Source organism: Sus scrofa, chromosome 13, assembly GCF_000003025.6.
Source record: "Sus scrofa isolate TJ Tabasco breed Duroc chromosome 13, Sscrofa11.1, whole genome shotgun sequence".
NCBI classification, from domain to species: domain Eukaryota; kingdom Metazoa; phylum Chordata; class Mammalia; order Artiodactyla; family Suidae; genus Sus; species Sus scrofa.
In genome coordinates, this window is record NC_010455.5 from 22708556 (window position 1) to 22731514 (window position 22959).

The following is a 22959-nucleotide window of genomic DNA, read 5'->3' on the forward strand; positions in this document are numbered from 1 at the left end:
ACTCACATCTAAGGAGGCTATGTGTGTGCTATGCCTGACCACAAGCCTGTGTGTGCAGTATGTGGGTCTGCCTGTATTAAATGTGTGCACCAGACAGACTGTGTGCTTGGGGTGTTTAGTTGGGGAGCAGTGCTGTGGGGGGAGCTTTGCTAAGCCACCTCCTTCCTTGATTCTTTGGTGTCTCAGTGACACCAGCCTGTTGGAACCATCTGCAAGGACTTGTCCTCCATGGGCCCTTTTAGGACCCAGCTCTATCAGGCACTGGAGAAGTCCCCTGGGTGCCAGGTGTGTCCCTTCCCAGAGAGCCAGCACTGTGCTGCATCACTTGGTTTGACTTCAGCACATTTTGGCCCCATCACCCTCTTTGGTTTCCTTTTTCTCTTTTCCTTTGTGTCCCTGCCCCCTTGGAGATATATTGTCCCCTTCTCTCACGTGCCCTGTTTACTGTCCCTCTAGTGAGCTGCCTTGAGGCTTGGACGGTTTTGAAGGGCCAAGGAATCTGGCTTGTTTTGTTCTGGTGACTAAAGCTTCCAGCTCTCCAACTTGCAAATACCCGGACCCAGGTCAGGAACAGCCCACCAGGATCACCCTCCCCTTTCCAAGCCCGGCCTTTGACTTCGGCAAAGAGTCAGATTTCTTTCCATGTGTCATTACCCTTGTGCTGGTGGAGTGAGGTGTGCAGCCCTACTGAGGAGTGGGGTGCGGTGGGAGGAACATGCCATTGCCTTTTCCCCAAGCAGGAACCCCTAGGCAAGCCCACCAGGAAAATGCAAGATACCACCATAGACACCCTTAGATTGGAGATCTGTCAGCCCGTTTGCACTTTCACAGACCTTAAGCATTATGTGTTTGCAGACTTCTTTTCGTCTATGTAAAATTAGAATTCAGACTCCCCAGGCATTTTTCTGTGCCTTAGGAATGGGCTGAAGATTTCTGCAAGAGGATGCTCCACATGAATCTCCATGTCTCCCTGGGGCCCAGGTAGGCAGTGCCTTGGTTAGTCTGGCCTTCCTACCATTGTGGCTGTCAGTTCTTGGGGCTCTGAGCTGAGCACGTCCCTCAGGGACAGTTTGGTAGGAGGCATCCAGAAGACTTGATGCCTCTGCTCCTCTCCCGCTGTGGACTGAGTGCTTTGCGTGAGGTTTTGCCAGAGAGAGAATCCACAGCTCTTATGAGGAGAGGTGTCACAGAAGGCAAGGAAATATGTCAGGGCTTCAGCCTCTGTGCTGCTCCCTACCTGCTTCCAGGAGTAGAAGACTCTCCAACTTTCTCTTTTCCTCTAGCTGCTGGGCTTTTAAAAGTGGAGTCAGTTACCCAAAATCCAAACCATGTACAAATACTCAAGGGTGGTGCTTGTTCTATTCAACTTGTTTACATTGTTGACAATATTGTCTTCAACTGCTTATTTTGTTTGTTTTCTAATGTCACATTGGCTGGTAGGTAACTGATTAGAGAAATTCCTTATCTGCTGCTCTGGGGTGGGCTGGCTAGCTAGTAGGTCCTTCTTGCTGAAGCATTGAAATCCTACTCGATTTAGTTTTTCACTTAAAAAAACTGGGAATAATTTTTGGTGACTGTATAATGTGGCAGTAAAGTTTAGAGCCAAACTTTGTACTAGCTTCTTCAGAGTCATAAACCACTAAACAGGTTCAACAATGTTTCTTGCTTAAGCATGTTGTTACAGACATGCACAGTCTATTTTACACCATTTACGTTTTAGGTAAACACTTAATCATTTTGTTTTTTTAATTATGGGGCCTGGAATGTTTTTAAGTTTTTGTGGTAGGGAAGAAGCTTTTGGTTTTAAAAGTTGACTTTCATCGTTTGTTTTTAAAATAGGAATAATAATGACTGACTCCTGGGTTTGACTTGGGGCCTAAATGAGATGGTGTCTCTTAAGGATTTTGCCTGGTTCGCTGGTGTGTACCTGTTCCACACAAATCTAGGTGTAGATTTTCAGAGGAAGTACTAAGCATGGGCTGGAGGGTGTTTCACACAAGTTGAATTACTTTTTGACACTTTGCCACGTGGTGGTGCACCACTCAGAGATGACTGTCCCTATCAGAGGTGTGGCCTGTCACAGCAGGTTTGTTTTGTAATTGTGTTTGACCTGATTGATCCGGTAAAGATGCAGAGACAAGTTTCCCCATGAGTTTAGCTCCACCTGCTTGGCTGTCTGGAAATTTACAGATCAGTAAGAAAAAGTCAGACAATATAGTGGAAAAGTGATCGAGAGATGTGAACAAGAAAAACCTTAGAAGAGATAATTTGAATGTCTCATAAGTGTATGCAGTGATACTTGCTGTGAAATATTTTCATAGGTCAGGTTGGTTAAACATTAAGTGATTGACAACATTCGGAGTAAACGAAAGTTTTGGGAAACAGATATTTTATAGACTTTTGTGAGAGAATAAAGTGAGTACAGGCTTTCAAAAGAGTAATTTAGTACTGAATCATTTCAGAACACATTTGGCTGCAAGTAACAGAAAGCCAGACTGATGCTTTGGCTTAACCTGATAGGAGTTTATTCTTATCACGTAACAGGCAGACTGGAGGTAGCTGCCTCTGGCTTTGGTTCAACAGTTCATTCACATCAGGGCTGACATCACTGTGATTCTCTTGACTTTCCTGCATGTTGTAACGTGGCTGTCACCCCTCCAAACACCACAGCCACCTTCAGGGCAGGAAAAAGGGACAGTGCCAGTCACATCCAGCCCTTTTTACCTGGAAAGCAAAAACACTCCCAGGGACCGCCCAGCAGACTTTTGTGGATGTTTAATTGGCCAGAACTGGGTCACAGCCACTCCTAGCAGCAGGGAAAATGAGTGGCCAGCTTTTCCAGCCTTTGTTGTGGAAGGCTGGAGAGGACAAGCTGATTGGGAATGGGTGGGAACAGCTGTTGGTTCATCCAGTTAGCAATGTTGGTCACACCTGCAAAGCTCCAGGTCTATTTCAGATTTCTCTCCTGGAGAAATCTTCACATGTGCTCAAACAGGTACAAGGCTTTTCACTGATGGCTACATTGCTTGCAGTAGCAAACACTGGAAACATCCTAAGTGTCAAAGGATTCCACTGTGGAACATCAGTACCACAGAATACTACTGCAAGGCACTTGAAAGGAATGAATTGAATTATATCTAAACATACTAATGTGCAAAATGTCCAAGACATTTTAAAGTATATGTTTGGGGGGCAGGAGGAGAAGGAATTTGAAGAGCAATATAAAGAGTGTGATCCTGCCTCTATTTTTAAAAAACCAGACACACACAAAACTGTACACGTCTAGAAATACACAAAAAATAATCTGAAAAAAATCTGTAGAAAATACTTCAAACAATAATTTTCTCTGGGGAGAAGACTGGGATGGGAAGTGAGGGAACTTTGCCTTTTTGTTTAAATATTAATGAAAATGCACTTGTGTTTTATAGATGAATTTTTAACTAAAAAAGAAAAAATTTCCCATAGATGTTAGGAAGAAAATAAATAATTTAAGGGGCTTTACCAGTAATAAAATAAAAACCCCTACTTAACATGCAATATTATCAAGAGCATATCAACTCTTGCTGAACAGTTAATTATTTTGTAAGCTAACACGCATCCCTTGATAAGATTTCTGCAGGCAAGTTTCCTTTGGCAGAATTTTGGCCCAAAATGCTAAGTATATTTTCCCCAAATGTTTGCAACACTTAAGCTTTGCTCAGAAACCTTTAACCTTTGGGCTGCTAAAAAAAATTATGGCAAGGAGAAGATTCTTGGAAGCAATAGTTATTTCAGATGTTGGAACAGATTTGAAGTAGATCAAGTTTGATTAACTTTTTAATATTAAACTTTTTATATGGAGATAACTGTAGATTTACATGTAGTTGTAAGAAATCACACGGAGATTCTGACTCCTCCCTACCCCCCGCCAACTTCCTGCCAGTATTAACATTTTGCACAATCTTAATACAAAATCGTTGATGTAGTCAGGATACAGAAAAATCCCATCTCCCAGAAGATCCCTTGTGGTGCCATTTTATAACCATATCTGCTTCCCTCCCATCCCCCCCCTTCTCGGCCCATTGGCAACCACTGCTTTATTCTTCATTTCTAAAATTTTGTCATTTTAGGTATCAAACAATAGGTGATCTTTTGGCATTGACCTTTTTCATTCAGCATAATTCTCTATATTTTCATCCAGGTTGTTTTGTATTGCTGAATAGTATTCTATGTATAGCCGAGTAGTATTCCATGACATAGATATACCACACTTTAATCATTCACTCTTTGAAGAACATCTGATCATTTCTGGACTTGGGCTATTACAAATAAAGTTGCTCTAAACATTTAGTGGACAGGTTTTTGAGTAAACATAAGTGTTCGTTTCTCTGGGATAAATACCCAGGCCTAGAGTTGCTGGGTCATAGGGTAGTTGCATATTGACTTTTTAAAGAAAAGCCAATGGCCACACCATTTTCTAGATTAAATATACCCAGTTACAGGCTCACCAACAGTATATGAGTGATCCAGTTTTTCCACATCCAGCCTTTTATGTCACTGTCACTTTTTTATATTAGTCATTCTGATAAGTGTGTAGTGGTATCTCATTGTGGTTTTAATTTGCATTTCCCTGATGGCTAATGATGTTGAACTGCTTTTTATGTAATCATTTCCTTCTGTATATTTTATTTGGTTAGATAGCCCATTCTGTCTTTTGCCTGAGTTCCAATTGGATTTTTTTTTTTTACTGTTGAGTTTTGAGGATGCTTTACATACTCTAAATATTAGTCCTTTGTCAAATATGTGGTTTGCAAATATTTTCTCCTTATCTGTAGCTTAGCTTTTTATCCTCCTTAACACCATCTTTGGCAGAACAAAATAGCTCTTGCTGCTCCAGTTCCTTTGTCTTTCTTTATAAATTCTTTTAATTTTCATAAGATACAATATTTCAGGTTTTTTTATTCTGTAGATTATGCTTTTGATATCAAGTTTAAGAACTCTTTATCTCGCACTGGATCTCAAAGGTTTTCTCATATGCTTTCCTCAGAAGTTTGTAGTTGTATATTTTACATGTAAGACCATGATCTTTTCTGATTTAACTTTTTAGAAGATGATTGGCTTAGATTCAACTTTTTGTCTCTGGCTGTTTGGTCACTTTAGCCACATTTGTTAGGAAGGCTCTCTTTCTTTTGAATTTCTTTTGTATCTCTGTCAAAAATCAGTTCGGCATGTTTATGTAGGTGTCTTTCTGAGTTCTTTGTTTTGTTCCACTGATCTATGTGTCCATCCCTCTGCCTGTTTTACAGTCTTGATTACTTTAGCTGTATTTTAAGTCTTGAAATAGGATAGAGTGAGTCCTGCAACTTTTGTTCTTTTTCAAAATTGCTCTTGCTATTCTAGTTCCCTTGTCTTTCTTTATAAATTCCATAATAATCTTGTCTATATCTAAAAAAAAAAAAGAGCTTCCTGAGATTTGAATAGGAATTGAATTAAACCTGTGTGTTAATATGGGGAGAATTGCCATCTTTACTCTGTTGAGTCTTCCAGTTCATAACCACAGTATGTCTTTCCATTTATTTAGATATTCTTTGATTCTTTCATCAGGGTTCTGTAGTTTTCAGCATGCAAGTCCTATCAATGTTTTGTTAGATTTGCATGCAGGTGTTTCTTTTTTAAAGTGATTTTATTGTGTTTTTAATTTTGTTGTTCGTGTGTTCAGTGATAGCATATAGGAATACAATTGATTTTTGTATGTTTTTCTTGTATCCTTTGACTTTGCTGAGCTCACTTATTAGTTATAAGAGGCTTTTATAGGTTTCTTGCGGTTTTTAACAGACAAACATGTCATCAAATAAGAACACATATTTATTCATTTATGATTTGTATGCCTTTTATTTCTTTTTCTTGGTTTATTGCACTGATGAGAACTTAGACAAGTATGTTGAGTAATAAGAGTGGACATTCTTGCCTTGTTCTCAGTAGGAAATCATTTCAGTCTTTTACCATTAAGTATATTGTCAACTGTTGTTTTTTTGAATATCTTTATCAAGTTAAGGAAGTTCTCCTGTATTCCAGTTTTTCTGAGGGTTTTTATCAGAAATGGATGGTGACAGAGTTCCTGATGTGGCTTAGTGGGTTAAGAACTCAAGGCAGTCTCCATTAGAATGCAGACTTGATCCCTGCCCACACCTGGTAGCTTTTAGATCTGGCATTGCTGCAAGCTGCGGCATTGGTCACAGATGAGGCTCAGATCCATGTGGCTGTGGCTGTGGCTTAGCTGGCAGCTACAGCTCTGATTCGACCCCTATCCCTGGGGGACTTCCATATGCCACAGATGTGGCCATAAAAAGAAAAGAAAAAAATGGATGCTGAATTTTGTCATATGCTTTTTCTGTATCAGTTGATATGATCATGTGAATTTGCATCTTATCTGTTAACATAATAGACTGCACTGATGGATTTTAAAATATTGAACCAGCTTACATGCCTAGAATTAACCTAATGGTGGTGTATATAATTGTTTTTATATATTAGTGAATTGTTTACTAGTATTTTGCTAATAATTTTTACATCTGTGTTCATGAGGGATATTGATCTGAAATTTTCCTTTTTGCATTGGTCTTTATCTGGTTTGGTTTTAGCTTCTTAAAATAAATCGGGAAAGTATTTCTCTTCTCTTTTCTGGAAGAGATTGTATGGAATTGGTGCTCATTCTCCAGTGAAATCATCTGGGCCTGGAGATTTCTTTGGGGGGGGAGTTTAAATTACAAATTCAATTTCTTTAATAATTATAGAGCTATTCAAATTAATACCTTTCATATTGGGTAGGTTGTGTCAATTTTGTTTTTTGAAATTTGATCCAGTTCATTGAAGTTGTCGAATTTGTGTGTAGAGTTGTTCATAGTATTAGTTCATTATTACCTGTTTGATGTGTCTGAACTAAGAGCTTCTGTTTCTAATATCCTCTGTTTCATTCCTGATATTGATAATTTGTGTCTTCCATCTTTTTTTTGGGTGGAGAGAGGGATTAGGCTTGATAGAGGTTTCTCAATTTTCTTGATCTTTACAAAGAACTGCCTCTGTTTCATTTGTTTTCTTTATTTTTATGTTTTCAACTTAATTGATATCTGTTCTTTATTATTTCCTTCTTTCTGCCTTGTCCTTTTCTCCACTCTGCTGTCTCTCCTCTCCTCTTTCTCCTGGCTGCCCCTCTGTCTCTCTCTGGGTACCCCACTTCTCCCTAATCCCTTTTCTCCTCTCCCTGTGCCCTCACTCCTCCCTGCTCTGCAGCCATCTCCTCCTCCCCCAATTCCGTTCCTCCTTTTTTTTTTTTTTTTTTTTTTTTTTTGCTTTTTAGGGCCACACCCACGGCATATGGAGGTTCTCAGGCTAGGGGTTGAATTGGAGCTGTAGCCACCAGCCTACACCACAGCCATGGCAACACAGGATCCGAGCCATGTCTGCGACCTACACCATAGCTCACGGCAATGCCGGATCCTTAACCCAGTGAGCAAGGCCAGGTATTGAACCCTCATTCTCATGGATACTAGTTGGGTTCATTACTGCTGAGCCACAATGGGAACTCCTAAATATTTTTTTTTATCAATTTTATTTTTTAGAACATTTTTAAAAATTGAGCAGAAGGTAGAGAGTTCCCATATAGAACTCTGACCCCACACATGCACAGCCTCCCCCCACTATCACTATCCTACACCAGTTTATGACAATTGATAAACCTACATTGACACAGCATAATTACCTTAACTCCTCAGTTTATGTTATGATTCACTCTTAGTGTTATACATTCTATATTTTGTTGTTGTTGTTGTTGTTTTTAATGGCTGCACCTGCAGCGTATAGAGGTTCCCCAGCTAGAAGTTAAATCAGAACTATAGCTGCCAGCCACAGCCACAGCCACAGCCATGCCAGATCTGAGCCTCATTGATGACCTATACTATAGCTTCCAGCAACGCCAGATCCTTAACCCACTGAGCGAGGCCAGGGATTGAACCCTCATCCTCTATAGAGACAGTGTTGGGTCCTCAACCCACTTAGCCACAACAGGAACTCCCCATTCTATGGTTTTTGACAAAAGCATAATGACATGTGTCCATCATTATAATATCATACAGAAGTTGAACTGCCCTAAAAAAATCCTCTGTATTCTGTTTATTCACCACCCCCAGCCCTTGGAAACCACTGAGCTTTTCCAGAATGTCATATGTTTAGAATTATATAATATGTAGCCTTTACATATTGACTTCTTTCATTTAGTAGGTTCTGTTGTATCTTTTCATGGCTTAATAGTTCATTTCATTTTAGTACTCCATCATATAGATGCACCACAGTTTGTCCATTCACCAACTGAAGGACATCTTGGTTCTTCTAAGTTTTAACAATTATGAATAAACTATCTATAAACATCTGTGTGGGTTTTTCTATAGACATGTTTTCAACTTATAGGGATAAATATCATGGAGCACTATTGCTGTATTGTATGGTGAGAATATTTTTCACTTGTTAAGAAACTCCTGACTGTCTTCCAAAGTGGATATATCATCTTTAGTTTTCAGAAGTTTAGCTATGATATGTCTTGGCTTGGATTTCTTCAGGTTTATCCTGCTGGGGATTCACTCAGCTTCTTGAGTTTGTAAGGTTGTCTCTTGCCAAATTTGGCAAGTTTTCAGCCATTATTTCCTGAAGTGCTTTTTCAGCACTTCCCTTTTCTTTTCTTCCTCTGGGACTTTGATAACACAAATATTAGATCCTTTGTTGTAGTCCAACAGGTTTATCAATACTAACTATTCTTTTTTTTTTAATATTTTCTGTTGATTCAGGTTGGGTAATTTCTGTTGTTCTGTCTTCACATTCATAGCTTCTCCCACCCCCCCCATCCCCTCCATTCTGCTCTTCAGCCCATCCACTGAGCTTTTTGTTTCAACCTTCATATTTTTTAGTTTAAAATTTTCTGCGTAGTTTTTCTTTATATTTTGTATTTCTTTGCTAAGACCTTCTGTTTCTTTGCTGAGACTTTCTGTTTTCATTTGTTTTAAATATGTTCTTAATTGCTTTTACCTTAGCTGCTTGAAAATCTTTGTCAGATAAGTGCACATTCTCTGTCTTCTTGTTGGCATCTATTGTCTTTTTTCCATTCATTTTGAGATTTTCTGGCTCTTGGTGTAACAAGTGAATTACATTTGAAACCTGGACATTTTCAGATTATGTTATGAGACTCTGGATCTTATTTATTTATTTATTTATTTGTCTTTTTAGCTATTTCTTGGGCCGCTCCCACTGCATATGGAGGTTCCCAGGCTAGGGGTTGAATCGGAGCCGTAGCCACTGGCCTACGCCAGAGCCACAGCAACGTGGGATCCAAGCCGCGTCTGCAACCTACACCACAGCCCACGGCAACGCCAGATCGTTAACCCACTGAGCAAGGGCAGGGACCGAACCCACAACCTCATGGTTCCTAGTCGGATTCGTTAACCACTGCGCCACGACGGGAACTCCTGGATCTTATTTAAACCCTCTGTTTTAGGTAGTTTTCTCTGACAGTGCTCCAGCAGAGAAGGGGAAGCACTGCATTATTGCCAGGTAGACTAGAAATCCAAGATCTCCACTTGGCGTCTGTTGACAAACTGCTAGGCAGGGAAGGGATTTTCGGCTCTCACTTCGTCTCTGCTCAACTGCAGTGGGAGTGGTCTCATTATGACTGCATTTCTCCGCCTGCACCACTCCAGTGGGGCAGGGAGGAACACTTCATTACTGCCACTGAAGGGTGGAAGGCCACACTGGCTGCATCTTATCCACTGGCACCGCTGGGAGAGGAGGGGACTCATTACCAGCTGCCTAGGATGAAGTTCTCTTCTCCCTCCATGATCTTCTGTGACACTACCTCAAAAAGGTTATGGGGTGCCTCCTTGCACCCTAAAGGGGGTGGAATTCTATATACCTCTTAGATTTGGCTGGTGTGGGCAGAGGAGGGGCCACACTGTATGTGTGTTGCTCATTGCACTAGAGCAGTTATTATCTGCGAGTTTTTTGTCTTGCTGGACTACCCTTTTCTGGTCCTTTGGTTACAAAGAGTAGGCTTTTGAGAGGACATTTTTGTCTGCAGCTGTTGGTTTTCCCCCATATCCGGCTCCTTTAGCTCAAAGTCTGGGTTATATGAAGCAAAGAAAAGCTGGGGACCACCACGATGACGCAGCAGGTCCCTTGCTGCTCTGCCTTCTTCTCTCTGCCTGTCAGTCTCCTTATGTTTGCTGTATAAACAGGGTTTGTAGTTGTACTCAGTGGAAAGAATAGGAAGAAATATGTTTACTCCATCTTCTTGAAAGTAGAAGTCCCCTGATTAATTTTTAGACCTATCCAAATTATGTGTTTTAAGGAAGGCTAGAGTTAGAACGGTGTCACTTTAAAGGTTTATTTCAACAATGTGCTAATGGCCAATGTAAAAGTCAAATTGAGTTAGTGCTTTGAGAATCTTGATTGTTCCTGAAAAAGAGAAATGATAATGAATTCAGTGTGAAATCAAGTCTGGATCAGTAGGGCTTCAGTGGCAGCTGTTGTTGAACCCACCTTCAAAGGATGCCTTCATAAACTTTTGTCTCAACACCAGAATTTAGATCAGAATTCTTCAGTATCCTGATTTAGATGTATGTTTGATCTAATATTCTGTTTCATTGGCACGCATGTTTAAACCCATATCTTATCTTTCATTTTGTTTTTCAATTGAGCAAGCATCCATTTAAGTAAGCAGAAGTGTCCTCCTGGGGTAAACACAAAGGATCTTGTCCCTGGTTTCAGTGCCCATGACCACCAGGCAGGGCTCACTGATCACCGACTGGAAAAGTCTGCTTCCCGTCTGCACTGGCCTGGAAGAAAGTCTGAGGGCTCCAGAAACTTGTCCCAGGCTGAACTTGACCAGAGTGGCCCAGGTTGGAAGGGAACTCCATTCACAAGGGCAGGACTGGATTTTCAGAAGAAGGAACTCACAGCTTCAAGTTCAGTCCTGAGGTTTTGTTTATTTATTTTCCTTCCAGTTTTATTAAGATGCAATTGACATACAACATGATTTAAGTTTAAGGGATACAGCATAATGACTCGATGTACATATATATTGTGAAATGACTACCACAGTAAGTTTAGTTAAACCTCCTCATATGGTTACCAAAAAACATTTTTTTTAACCATGATGAGAATTTTTAGGATTTGCTTTCTTAGCAACTTTCAAATATTCCACAAGTGTTGTTAACTGTCGTTGTCATGTTGTATGGGACGTCCCTCGTGTGTATTTATCTTATAACTGGAAGGTTGTGCCTTATGACTACCCTCACCCAGTTCCCCCGTCTTTCACCCTCTGCCTCTGGCAAGTGCAGATCTGATCTATTTTTCTATCAATTTGGTTGTTTTTTGTTTTAGAAACAAAATAAGTGAGGCCATAAAGTATTTGTCTTTCTCTAGCTTACTTCACTTAACATACTGCCCTTAAGGTCCATCCATGTTGTTGCAGATGGCAGAATTTCCTTCTTATAGAATAGCATGCCTGTATATGGATAGATAGATATCCATTCGTCTGACAGTAGACACTTAAGTTGTTTCCATGTCTTGACTATTATAAATAATGTTGCAATGAACGTGGCAGTCTAGCTATCTCTTTGAGATAATGATTTTATTTTCTTTGGATAGATACCCAGAAGTGAGGTAAATGGCTTTTTCTTTTCTAGTGATATTGGGAATGGGGGAATAGTGAACCCAGGGCCAGTGGGTTCACTATTCCCTTCATCCAGGAATTGGCAAAGGTCAGGAAACATGCAGCCCACGATGATTCTAGATTTAAATATACATATATAATTTTTTCACTTGCTTTGGCAATAATGTATGATGCTAAGTGAGCAGTATATAGCTACTTAAAAAGGGAATGTAGAGATTCTCTTGGATAATGGTGATGTATAATATACACCCCAGAACCTATTTTCCAGATTTTAAATCATGATTTATCGGATATCTAACGTTCAGTATTTTTAATGACCTAGCTTTCTTTTTAAAATCAACTTTCATTAAATAGTTTCCTTTAATCTTGTAACATATATGTTACTATTTTAAAAATGAGGATACACATTCAGTGCTTTATTTAAAATATAATTAAACAAATATTTGCCTTTATGGCTTTGAGATAACATTACGGAGCAAAGGCTTAGGAACTGCTTGTAGCACTGGGTTGGGATGTGAACAATTTCATATTTGGGATCAAGACAGAAACACTGGTGGCATAGTTCTCTGAAGCCAGGACCTAATAAGCAATGGTCTTTATGGATGCTAAGGATCATGTAATCACGTAAGTAATTGCTCATTTTGATCCTGAGTACCTGCTTCAAGTTAGAAACTGAAAGGTTTCTTGTAATTTGTTTTAAGGCTACTTGCCAAAATGTTTTAAAATCCTGATACTTAAAGCCCTTTAAAAACTGGAGAGAAGTGGCTTAATAGGTAATGGTTGAGTCTATTCTTAGCTTTCAAAATTAGTATTTAACCTAAGCTCTCAGTGTTTCAGGGTATCTTGAAGAACAAATCACACTACCTTGTCACCATGGCTTGCGTAAATATAGCCTTTTAGTATCAGAGAGGTCAGTATTCCTCTAAGAGTTCATCCTGTGCTTGGACTTGTATGTGATATTCCCTGTGCATCTGGTCAAGATTCAGCTTTCATGCTTAGCGTATCATAAATTTGTTCTAAGTGTGTGACTCATATGTTCAGGTCAGAAACCATTGACTTTTAATTCCATAGACTTCTGTCAGAGCTGTATTTTCATTCCCGTTTTTGAGGAAACAGCTCAACGTAATCATTTTTGTTTCAGTTAGAACAAATGCATTTCACAGCAGTCATCAAACAAGTATACATCTGGAGGAGCTGCTGACTCTGTCGAGAGTATAAGCGCTTATTGATGAACATAAATTTTTCTCTTCCACGGGATACTCTGTTTCATGACATAGGCTTGACTTCTTGAATTTTTTAAAGAATTTGTTTTATGGCCATGGCATATGGAAGTTCCCAGGCCAGGGAATGAATTTGAGCTGCTGTGGCAACACCGAATCCTTTAATTAACCACCACACTGGGCCAGGATCAAAACTGCACCTCTGCAGCAACCTGAGCCACTGCAGATGGATTCTGAACCCACTGTGCCAAGGTGGGAACTCCTTGAATTTTTTTTAAGTTTAATTTTTTAATGATGCAAATTTGCAAGCAATAAAAATCATCCTTTTTGGTATAACCCAAGGTTACAAGTTATGTGAGCTTTGGCAAACTCATACAGCTGTGTAGCCACCTCCACAATCATGAAATATTTCCATGACTCAAAATATTTCCTGCACCTCTTAGCAGTCATCCTCCCTGCACACTCAGCCCCGAACAACTGATCTCTTCTTTCCCCTGTTGTTCCTTTTCTGAAATGTTGTATTAAAGGAGTCATGTGATATATATGTAGCCTTTCGAATTTAGCTTCTTTCACTTAGCTTAATGCTTTTGAAATTCATCCAGATGGTTGCCTATATCAGTAGTTTGTTGCTATTTATTGCTGGGTAGTATTCAGTTGTTTGCCTGTTTGAAAATATATGTTTAACTCTATTTTAAAAATTGCCAAGCTATTTTCCAAAGAAGCAACACCATTTTGCATTTCCACCAGCAATGTATGACAGTTCCAGTTGTTCTGTATCCTTGTCAGCACTTAGCATTGTCAGTTTTTTTAAGTTAGCCATTCTGATGGGCATGTAGTGGTGTTTCACTGTGTTTTAATTTGTTTCCTAACAAGGGTCGTTCAGATAAATTTTTTTTTTTCTTTTTAGGGCCGCACCTGCAGCATACGGAAGTTCCCAGGCTAGGGGTCAAATTGGAGCTGCAACTGCCAGGCTATACCACAGCCACAGCAATGTGGGATCTGAGCTGCGTCTGTGACCTACACCACAGTTTACAGCAACACTGGATCCTTAACCCACCAAGCAAGGCCGGGGATTGAACCCACATTCTCATGGGGTTGTAATCCCTGAGGTCAGGTTTATAACCCACTGAACCACAAGTGGGAACTCCCAGATATATTCTTTCGTAAGGGGTCTGATCAGATTGTTGCTAGTTTAAAAAATACTGATTTCTTATTACTGAGTTTGAAAGTTTTTTATATATTCTAGATATAAGTACTTTGTTAAATATGTTTTGCAAATATTTTCTCACAGTCTGTGATTTTTCTTTTCATTCTCTAAGCAACAGCTTTGATCTTCCAGTTTGTTTTTGTGGTTAAGCAGATTTTACATAAAATTTACCATCTTACCATTTTTAAGTGATATTAAGTACATTCATGTTGTTGTGCACATATTACCACCATCCATTTCCAGAACTCTTTTCATCTTGAAAAACTGAAGCTTTGTCTCCATGAAACACTAACTCCCCATTACCCTCCTCCCAGCCTGTGACAGCCACCATTCTACTTTCTGTTTCTGATTTTGACTACCCTAGCTTCCTCTAGGTAAGTGGAATCATGCAGTATTTGTCTTTTCATGACTGACTTATTTCACTTGAAGTCCTCAAGGTTGATGCATTTTTAGCATGCCAGAATTTCAGTCCTTTTTAAGGATGAATAATATTCCAGCAAGAGAGAGAATATATGTATTGTATATCTTCATATATGTGGTCTCTAAAATATAGCACATTTTGGGTATTTTCTCATCTGTCAGTGGATACTTGGGTTGCCTCCATGTTTTAGCCATTGTGAATAATGCTAGTGTGAATATGGGTGTACAGTTATGTTTCAGTCCCTGCTTTCACTGTGCTGGGTTATATACCCAGGAGTGGAGTTGTTGCATCATCTGGTAATTCTGTATTTAACTTTTTGAGAAGCCGCCATACTTGCTGTTCCTCAACAGCTATACCATTTAACATTCCCACCAGGTGCCCAAGGGTACCAGTTTCTCCACACCCTCACCAGTATTTATTTTTTGTCTTTTGGATAGTAGCTATCTTAATGGGTGGGAGATGTTGATGATGTCATTTGAAGAGAAGAAATTAAAGCCTATTTGTTTACACATGAATGTCCAGTTGTTTCTGCATCAGTTATTGAAAAGGCCATCTTGGAGTTCCCTCTATGGCTCAGCAGGTTAAGAACCCAACTAGTATCCATGAGAGTACACAACCCACAGCCCTTCAGGTTTTATCTCTGGCATTACCTTGAGCTGCAGTGTAGGTCACAGATATGTCTTGGATACGGCATTGCTCTGGCTGTGGCGTAGGCTGGCAAATGCAGCTCTGATTCACCCCTAGCCTAGAAACTTCCATATGCCATACCTGTGGCCCTAAAAAAATAAAAGAAAAAACAAAGAAAAAGAAAAGAAAGAAAGAAAAGAAAAAGGAAAAGGCTCTTCTTTCTCTGTTGTTTTGCCTTTAAGCCTTTATCACAAATCAGTCAACTGCATATATGTGGGTCTATTTCTGTACTCTATTCTCTTCTTAAATTTTGATCAGCCTCCTTAATGTGAAGCAGTGTTAAGCTTAATATAGTTGCAAGCCCTCCCTCAGAAGTAAATTTTTGGTCATGATTTAAGCAGAAGAGAAGACCAAGACATTTTACAATCTGGCCAGGCAGATTTACTCTGTAATTTGCAGTGAAGGGTGTTCTGAAAGGCAAAACCTATGACTTTCTCCACTCTTTTTTAGGAACTTACCCAAACAGATTTTGTACAGTATATCTTTTTCCATGTTTAAAACTGGGGCTGGGAATTTCTTCTCATCTTGAGTATCCTCCTGCAGAAAGCTAGTGCAGAAAGTACAAGATAAGATAAACAAGTGCATTTGAGTTTAAAATATAGACTCCCAGAGTTATACAATGGTATAAAAATAGTGACTATCTTGATGGACTCTAGGCGAACAAAAGAATATAATATCCCCAGAACAGAAATAAATGTGCTGAAGCCTCTGCTCTGCAGAGAGGGCCTGGGCTCTGGACACCTTTCAGGCTGTCCAGATATTTGCCCCCCAAAAGGAAATGCTTATGATACTTAACAGAAGGGTAGAGGCAGGCAGTCATTGGGTAGCTTGAGTTCTTTTGCCACCAGGTAAGTCAACTAGAAGAAATTTCCCGGAGAATGAACATTAAGACGTGGCTTAGAAAATAATGTCAGATGACCAGCATCTCAGAGGCAGAAGGCTGGGCTAATGGCTCAGGTTCTTTTCTATCTTCTAGTCTCCTGTCTGAGCTCTTATTCCAGCTCTTCCTCCATGTGGCTGCTAGATGTACATTTCCAAAGCGGAGCTCTCATCATGCGGCTGCCAGCTTAAAGCTGTTTCTCAGTGGTCCCCCATTGGCCATAAGAGAAAAACATGATGTTTCACAACCCACAGCCCTTCACGAACTGACCTTAGACCACCTTGACAACCTCCTGCAGGCATCCCTTTCAGTGCAGTGATGAACCACTTGCTGAACCCAAACGTGCTCTGCATTTTTACTCCACTGCCCATGTGCTGCTTTCTCTTACTAGATGCCTTTTCCTTTACATGCCTAATAGATTCTTAGTCATCTGCTAAGATCTATCTCACCTTCTTTTGACACTTTCCTGCACTGACTGAACAGGATGCAGTACGTAGAGTATAATGTTCAAGGCACAGTCTTGGGTTTGCATTCCAGCTCAATCATTTTCGAGTTGTGTGAACTTTAGTAAGTTGCTTAATCTCTCTGAGCCTTCATCTTATAGTAATATATACCTTACTATAAGGTGATTATGAGGATTAAATAATATATGTGTGTATATAGTGCATATAAACACATCAGTATTTAATAAACATTCTTTCTTCTTCTTATCTCTAGCTCATTTAGTCAGTATACATTTATCGAGCACCCACTGTGTGCTGATCACCTGTGCCATGTACTTGGGATGCACAGCAGTATGAGCCCTGGCCATGTGTTGGAGGTGCTCAGCATCATTCTTTAAGAAGAGGATATGCAAAGCGCCATGGAAGCTGACACTTATTTTATGACCACTAGATGCCAAGTACTTCACATGTGTATCTCATTTCATCCTCCAGCAGCCTTAAGATGTAGGTATTATGATCTCCACTGAAGCTCAGAGAGGTTAAGTAACTTGCCCATATGATGTAGAGATGCCCCTACAAAATAGTAGAGCCAAGGGTTAAACCTGTCTCACTCCATTTAAAGGAAATTTAGGAAATATTTAGAGAATATCACAAGCCCTTTGAGATCTACCTCTTGAAAGACAGCAACCATATTTTTCCAAAATATGCTTCTTTCTGCTTCTGCCAGTCAGCATACTTAACAGGATAAAGTCTAGGGCTCACCCAAGTTGACAGGCCACATTTTCTTACAATTCATGTTCTATTATTTATATAACAAATTTTGTTTCCTTGAGTCTTGGTGTTAACTCTTAAAATCCTCTTCACCTTGGTTCATGTTCAGTTGTGTACAGTGAGTCGTAGAAATGAGAGAAGTTAAGTTTATAGTAAAGGTTAATAATCCAAGACCTTTTATCTCTCAAATTCTGGAAGAAGTGAAGGGCTTCACTGTTAATACTTGCATACTATTTCTAACTATGTAGCTAACTAAAAGTGAACTTTTAAATATTTTTAGAGGAAGAGGATGCTAAGGTGGCTCTTAAAGATGCTTGAATCCCAGTATATTGGTCAGAATTCCAAGTGGCAGAAGATGGACTCTAGTGGAACTATTTCAGGTGGAAAGAAATTTGTCAAAAGATTTTAGTGGCTTAGAGATCTTCTGCTATGGCCAAAGAATTAGATTTGGCTGTTTTACAGCCAGGAAAAAAGCATTTAACTATAGAACTACTTTAGTGAAATACCCGACTGCCCCCACCCGCTGATTCTTTAACTCAAAAGCATCACTGTAAAGTGCTTGGCCTCCCTTAAACGTGGCACTCATTGTCTAAGAATGACTTCAAAAGAAGCAAATGCTTAGAGGCTTACTTGATTCTTTAGGTATATGCTCATTTGAGGAGCTGGGATGAGCTCTAGTTAGAAGAGACCTTATAAATACAAAATCCTGGATAAATAAATAAAGATATGTTCAGACAATGAAATCATATACAGCAATTAAAGAGGATAAACCGGAGCTACATCTATTCACATGGCTAAAATTAAGAAATGGAATGTTGAACAAAAATGCAGTTTCCATAATAACATGTAGAGTATGATACCATACCATAAAAGTTTGAAAACTTGCAAAAATAGCTTCTGTAGAGTGTGTGGATATATGCATATATTATAAAACTACAGAAACACCTCTTGAAATGATGAATACTAAATTCAAAATAGCGGTTATTTCTGGAGAGAGAGGATAGAGAGCGGGACCAGAGAAGGGCACATGGGTAGCTTTCATTGTAGCTTTAATGTTTTGTTTTTTAATGAACATATTTTCTTGAGACAAATACAGCAAAATGTTAAGTGATCCAAGATCTGGGAGTTGAGTAGCTGCCCAGGATATTGTTATTCTGTTATATTCTCTCTACTTCTCTGTATGTCTTAGTGTTTCATAATTTAAAATATTAATCATGGACTTTAGTTGAACATTAAGGTAAATTTTAAAGACTATGATTTCCTTTACACAGAGATAAATTCAGAAGAAGAGGTAAAAATGCAGTTACTGAATTCAGCAGGTTCCTTTCCTAGCAGAAGGGTGTTCAAGAAGACATCCAAAACACTTGGTCACTGAGCTTTCCGGAGGGAGTTCCGGTCATCCTCAGTTCTAGCTGAGGCCGTGCCAGGTCTGCAGGATGGAGCCAGGTCACACCCCAGCCCTATTCTATTTCTCTCAGGTGACCTTGCAGAGGGTGTCATGAGTGCTTGGTCTAGAGCCAAGTTGGCTTTGTGTAGAGTGCTGGCCACAAAAGTCATGTTGGTTTAAAATGTTCTATTTACAAATGTGTAGTCAAATAGCCTGGGTGTCATCAAAGGAATGGTTTGCTTGATTTGCCAATTCTACCCTGTCATCATGGGAATTTATTTTGGGAATAAAGGAACTGAAACATTGAGTCAAGTCCTTTATATTAAGCAAAAGAAAATCATACTGGAAGGAGAACAAAGAAATGTGTGAAATGCAAAATCGAGAGGAGTTATCTTAAAAGAAATCCACTGAAAGCATGTTTGAAGGCCTGTGGTATCCCTGGCCCAGAGACCCTCAGTGGGGCTTTGAACTGGTGGGGTTTCCATTTGGATGGGAGCTCTGGTTCCCCTGTGGGCCAGGCTGCCTGCAGCCCTGTTTTTTTTAGGGCAGGGATTTTTAACCTGGATTCCCCAGATCCTCACGTGGGCTACAGGTGAATTCAGGGACCCATCAGCTTGGTTAGGAAAAATATTAAAAATTTAATTTTCATTAACCTCTTAAAATTTAGCATTTTTCTCAGTTATTAAGTAGCTGGCAACAAACCCTTATGATATTAACAGTGCCTGTAACTTTATCATTATGTCCAAAACAGATTGGACTGTGACTTTCTTCACTTTAAATGTCCTTCCGTGGTTTTGTATCAAGGTTATTATGTTGGCCTCAAAAAAACAAATTGGAGAATTTTATTCTCTGAAAGAATTTGTATAAGGTTGTATTATTTCTTCCTTAAATATTTAGTAGATTACATTGGTGAAGCCCTTTGAGGCCTGAAGTTTCTTTACGGCAAGGTTTTTAAATATAGATTTAATTTGCTTAATATATGTAGGACTGAATATTCTGTTTCTTCTTGTCTAAGTTTTGACTCATTTTTTTTTTCTTAGGCATCTGTCCATTTCATCTTTTTCAAAATTATGGGTGAAAGTTGTTCAGAATATTCTCTTAGAATCTGTAGTACTGTCCCTTTTTTCATTCTTGGTATTAGATAAAAATTTTAAACATGAACAAAACTCAGGTTCTAAAGAGTTTAGGGAAATGACAACGATTGTTAGGAGTTTAAATTAGTACAGCCTTTCTGGAAGACTGTAGTATAGTATTTATCAAACATAAATTTGTAAGTGTATTTTATCTAACTACCCCTTTTTAAGGAGTTGCCAAAAATAAAGAATTTCACAAATGGAGAAATATTCAGTATAGTATTATCCATAGTAGCAAAAAAAATGGGGACAGATAAGTAGTGAATAGGAAGTCATTGTGCTATTTACATTCCCTGCAGTACCTTTTGTAGTTACAAAATAGGCTATAGATTATGCTAGGGGACATAGTTGGTTACAAAAAGTAGTCACAAAAGAGCATGTACAGTGTAGCCTCTTTTGTGTTAAATATATACATGTATCTATGAATGTGTACATAGAAAATAAGTTGAAAGCATGGTCATCAAATTTCTGATAGCAGCTACCTATGGGTGTTAGGATATTGGGTAACAGTTATTTTCATTTTGCTCTTTGGTATTGTTTAAATGTTTGCACGAACATGCATCATTTCTATAAAAATAGCAGAACTTTCTAAAGAGCTTGGCAGTAACAAGAAGATGAGAGGGTGGTAGGGATGGAGAGCGTCAAAGCATTTTTCTTGACTCATGGGGAACAGCCAGGAAAGAAAGAGCGCTTGAAGCTATAGCAAAGGGGGTAATCAGTTGAAAGCAAGGAAAGCCTGAACTCAGACACAGAACTTAGCCCTCAAGGGGCAGGAAAATATTTCTTTCCAGAAAGGAGGAAAGATGACTGAAGATATGGAGAAGTTCAGAGCCAAAGAGAAGGGAAAATAATGTTCTTAACTCATGGCTTCCAATTTCTTAGTGAAATCAGAGGTGAGACTCTTTGCCAAGAGTGGGAACAATGAGAATGGAGCAGGGGTCTTGAGGAAAGTGGTGAGTAGGACAGTAGGAGAGGGATTCACTGGGTTGTAAGCGTTGAGTGACCTGGAGGCCTTACTGAATTCTGGTAAAGGAGCCCAGTGGTGTGGCTGGGCAGTTTTTCTCTAGGAGGAAAGTACTATTGGTACCAGGTTAGAGAATGTCTCAGCAGACTTCAGAGGATGAGAGAATTCAGGATACTGATGAGGTCAATTTAAGTAATTGACTTTAGTTTATCCAGGATGCTTGGAAGGAAAGTGAATTAGGCAGAGTACCGAGGACTGGGGATTTAGTTGGAATATGAACATCCAAGAAGCCAAAGGACAGGTGCTTATGGTCAGGGTGGCTTGTCAGAGTTTGACATCTTCTAGGAGGCATGAAGGTCAGCTTGGTGGCCATGGGAGTAGAGGAGTAGTCATAGAAGTTGGGAAGGTCTGAGGGTTCGCTGGGAGGTCCAGTGGTCCAGGGTGATGCTAGAAGGTCCAGTGGTCTTCGTCATGGATGGGAGCATTTTTCAGGATGATGACAGGAATTCTTTTAGAGAAGACTTTGAGGCAAGTACTAAGAGATTGGCTTCAAGGATAGAAAGACTTCAGAGAGGGCCTGATGGAAAGAGCTGTGGAGTCCTGGTCTAGAGGCACTGTGGGACAGCGGGGAGTTTATTGCCCTTCTTTCCTAAGACAGGACCCTGGACCCCAAGAGAAGCCTCCTCTCGCAGCTGTGAGGCTTTGCAGCCTAGAAGGCTGGCTGAAGGAATGTTCCAGAAGAGGAGAAGGAATGCACTGCAGAAGCTTCTTAGCAAAGGGACAGGGGCATGGGGTGCAGATGATTGGGTAAAAAAGTATGAGAAAGGGGTTCTAAAGGGACCCTAACTAGTGAGAGGGAGGGTTGAGCTGCAAAGGGATGGAGACTTGTTTGCTGGTTTCCCAAAGGAAATGCTGAAGTGTATGTTTCTTTTTCTTATCACAAAGCAATATCAGCTCACTCCAGGGAGAACAGAAACTACAGATAACCAAAAAGCAAAAACAAGTAAACAAAAAGAATCCTAAGAACTACTCACAGTCCCAGAGTCCTGGAGCTTTTCCCATTGACATGTTCTCCCCTCCTGTTCCCACAGATCAGGAGGCCCACAGGTCAAGGCCACAGAATAAGCTTGTCCTTGGGGTCACAAGTTTCACTTCCTAGCTCAGCCCCCAGGCCCTCCCCAACCCCCAACCCCGCCTTCTCATCCTGCAGAGGCTGCCACAGCATCTTTGAAACGCCCTTTCTATTGTCGCCCCCCTTTTTAGTTTTCATTGTGTGCTGCATCCCCTCCCTGGCTTTCCAGGGCTTCCATAACCTGGAAACTTGTTTCCAGACCTTTCCCTTAATTTCAATGTGCTTTATTTCCCTCCCAGCTCACTTCCCCCATCCTCACCTCTGGGGCTCCGTGACGCCTGCCCTGCCAGGATGGCCTCCCAGTCCAGGTTCTCCCCACTGTCAAGGACCTACTGCAGCCCATGCTACCTGGTCTTTGCCTTTCCAGGTACTCATCTGACCACTCCTCTTAGGGCCTCATCGGTTGTGTCAGTGAGCACTTAGGTGTGATAAGGTTACTTAGGCACACTCAGTAGGAAGCACAGGATTTAGAGCTGGGAGAAACCTAGTCCCCTGATCTTACTGAAATTCAGAGATGCTGAGAGACACCCCCACAGTCAACCAGCAAGCCATTAATAGAGCAGACTAGAACCCTGGTTTGCAAGTCTGAATGCTACTTGCTGAATTGAATATTGCTTTTAAAATAGAGCTTTTATCTGATATCTGGACACGAAGCCCCAGAGACCCAAAGCAGTGGCATCATTGTTGAGAATATATCAGATTGCTAAAAATCCAGACGTCTACGTCCAGTAGGAGGAAACCCTGATTCATTAGGTCTAGCAAAGGACCTGAGTATCTGCAGTGAAACTCCCTGGATGGTCCTGATGTTGGAGCCTTCACATTACCTGTGAGAAGGCGAACTCTTGTCTTTGGTTTTGCTTTCTAAGTTCCCTGGTTTTGTCCCTGTGGACACTGTCAAGTTTTTCTGAAGTTTCCACCTCAGGATCAGGTTTGGGTCACCCCCCTATCTGGCTCCCCATGCAGAGTGTGACAGCAGCAGTGCAGGGCTGTGGCCCATGCGCTTTCTCGGGCCCAAGCCA

At 40.2% G+C, this 22959-nt stretch overlaps 1 protein-coding gene across 4 annotated transcripts in view; it reads left to right on the forward strand.

Annotated features, from left to right (window-relative positions):
- CTDSPL (CTD small phosphatase like) overlaps nucleotides 1–22959 on the forward strand; it is a 121038-nt gene that overhangs the window by 820 nt on the left and 97259 nt on the right. The window contains exon 1 of one of the 4 annotated variants that reach the window (XM_021071661.1): nucleotides 487–981. The exons of the other annotated variants lie outside the window; for them this stretch is intronic. Coding sequence (XP_020927320.1) covers nucleotides 963–981 — 19 coding nt within the window. The 5' untranslated portion in view covers nucleotides 487–962. Of the gene's footprint in view, nucleotides 1–486; nucleotides 982–22959 lie in introns of those variants that run through there. 4 annotated transcript variants of the gene reach the window in all.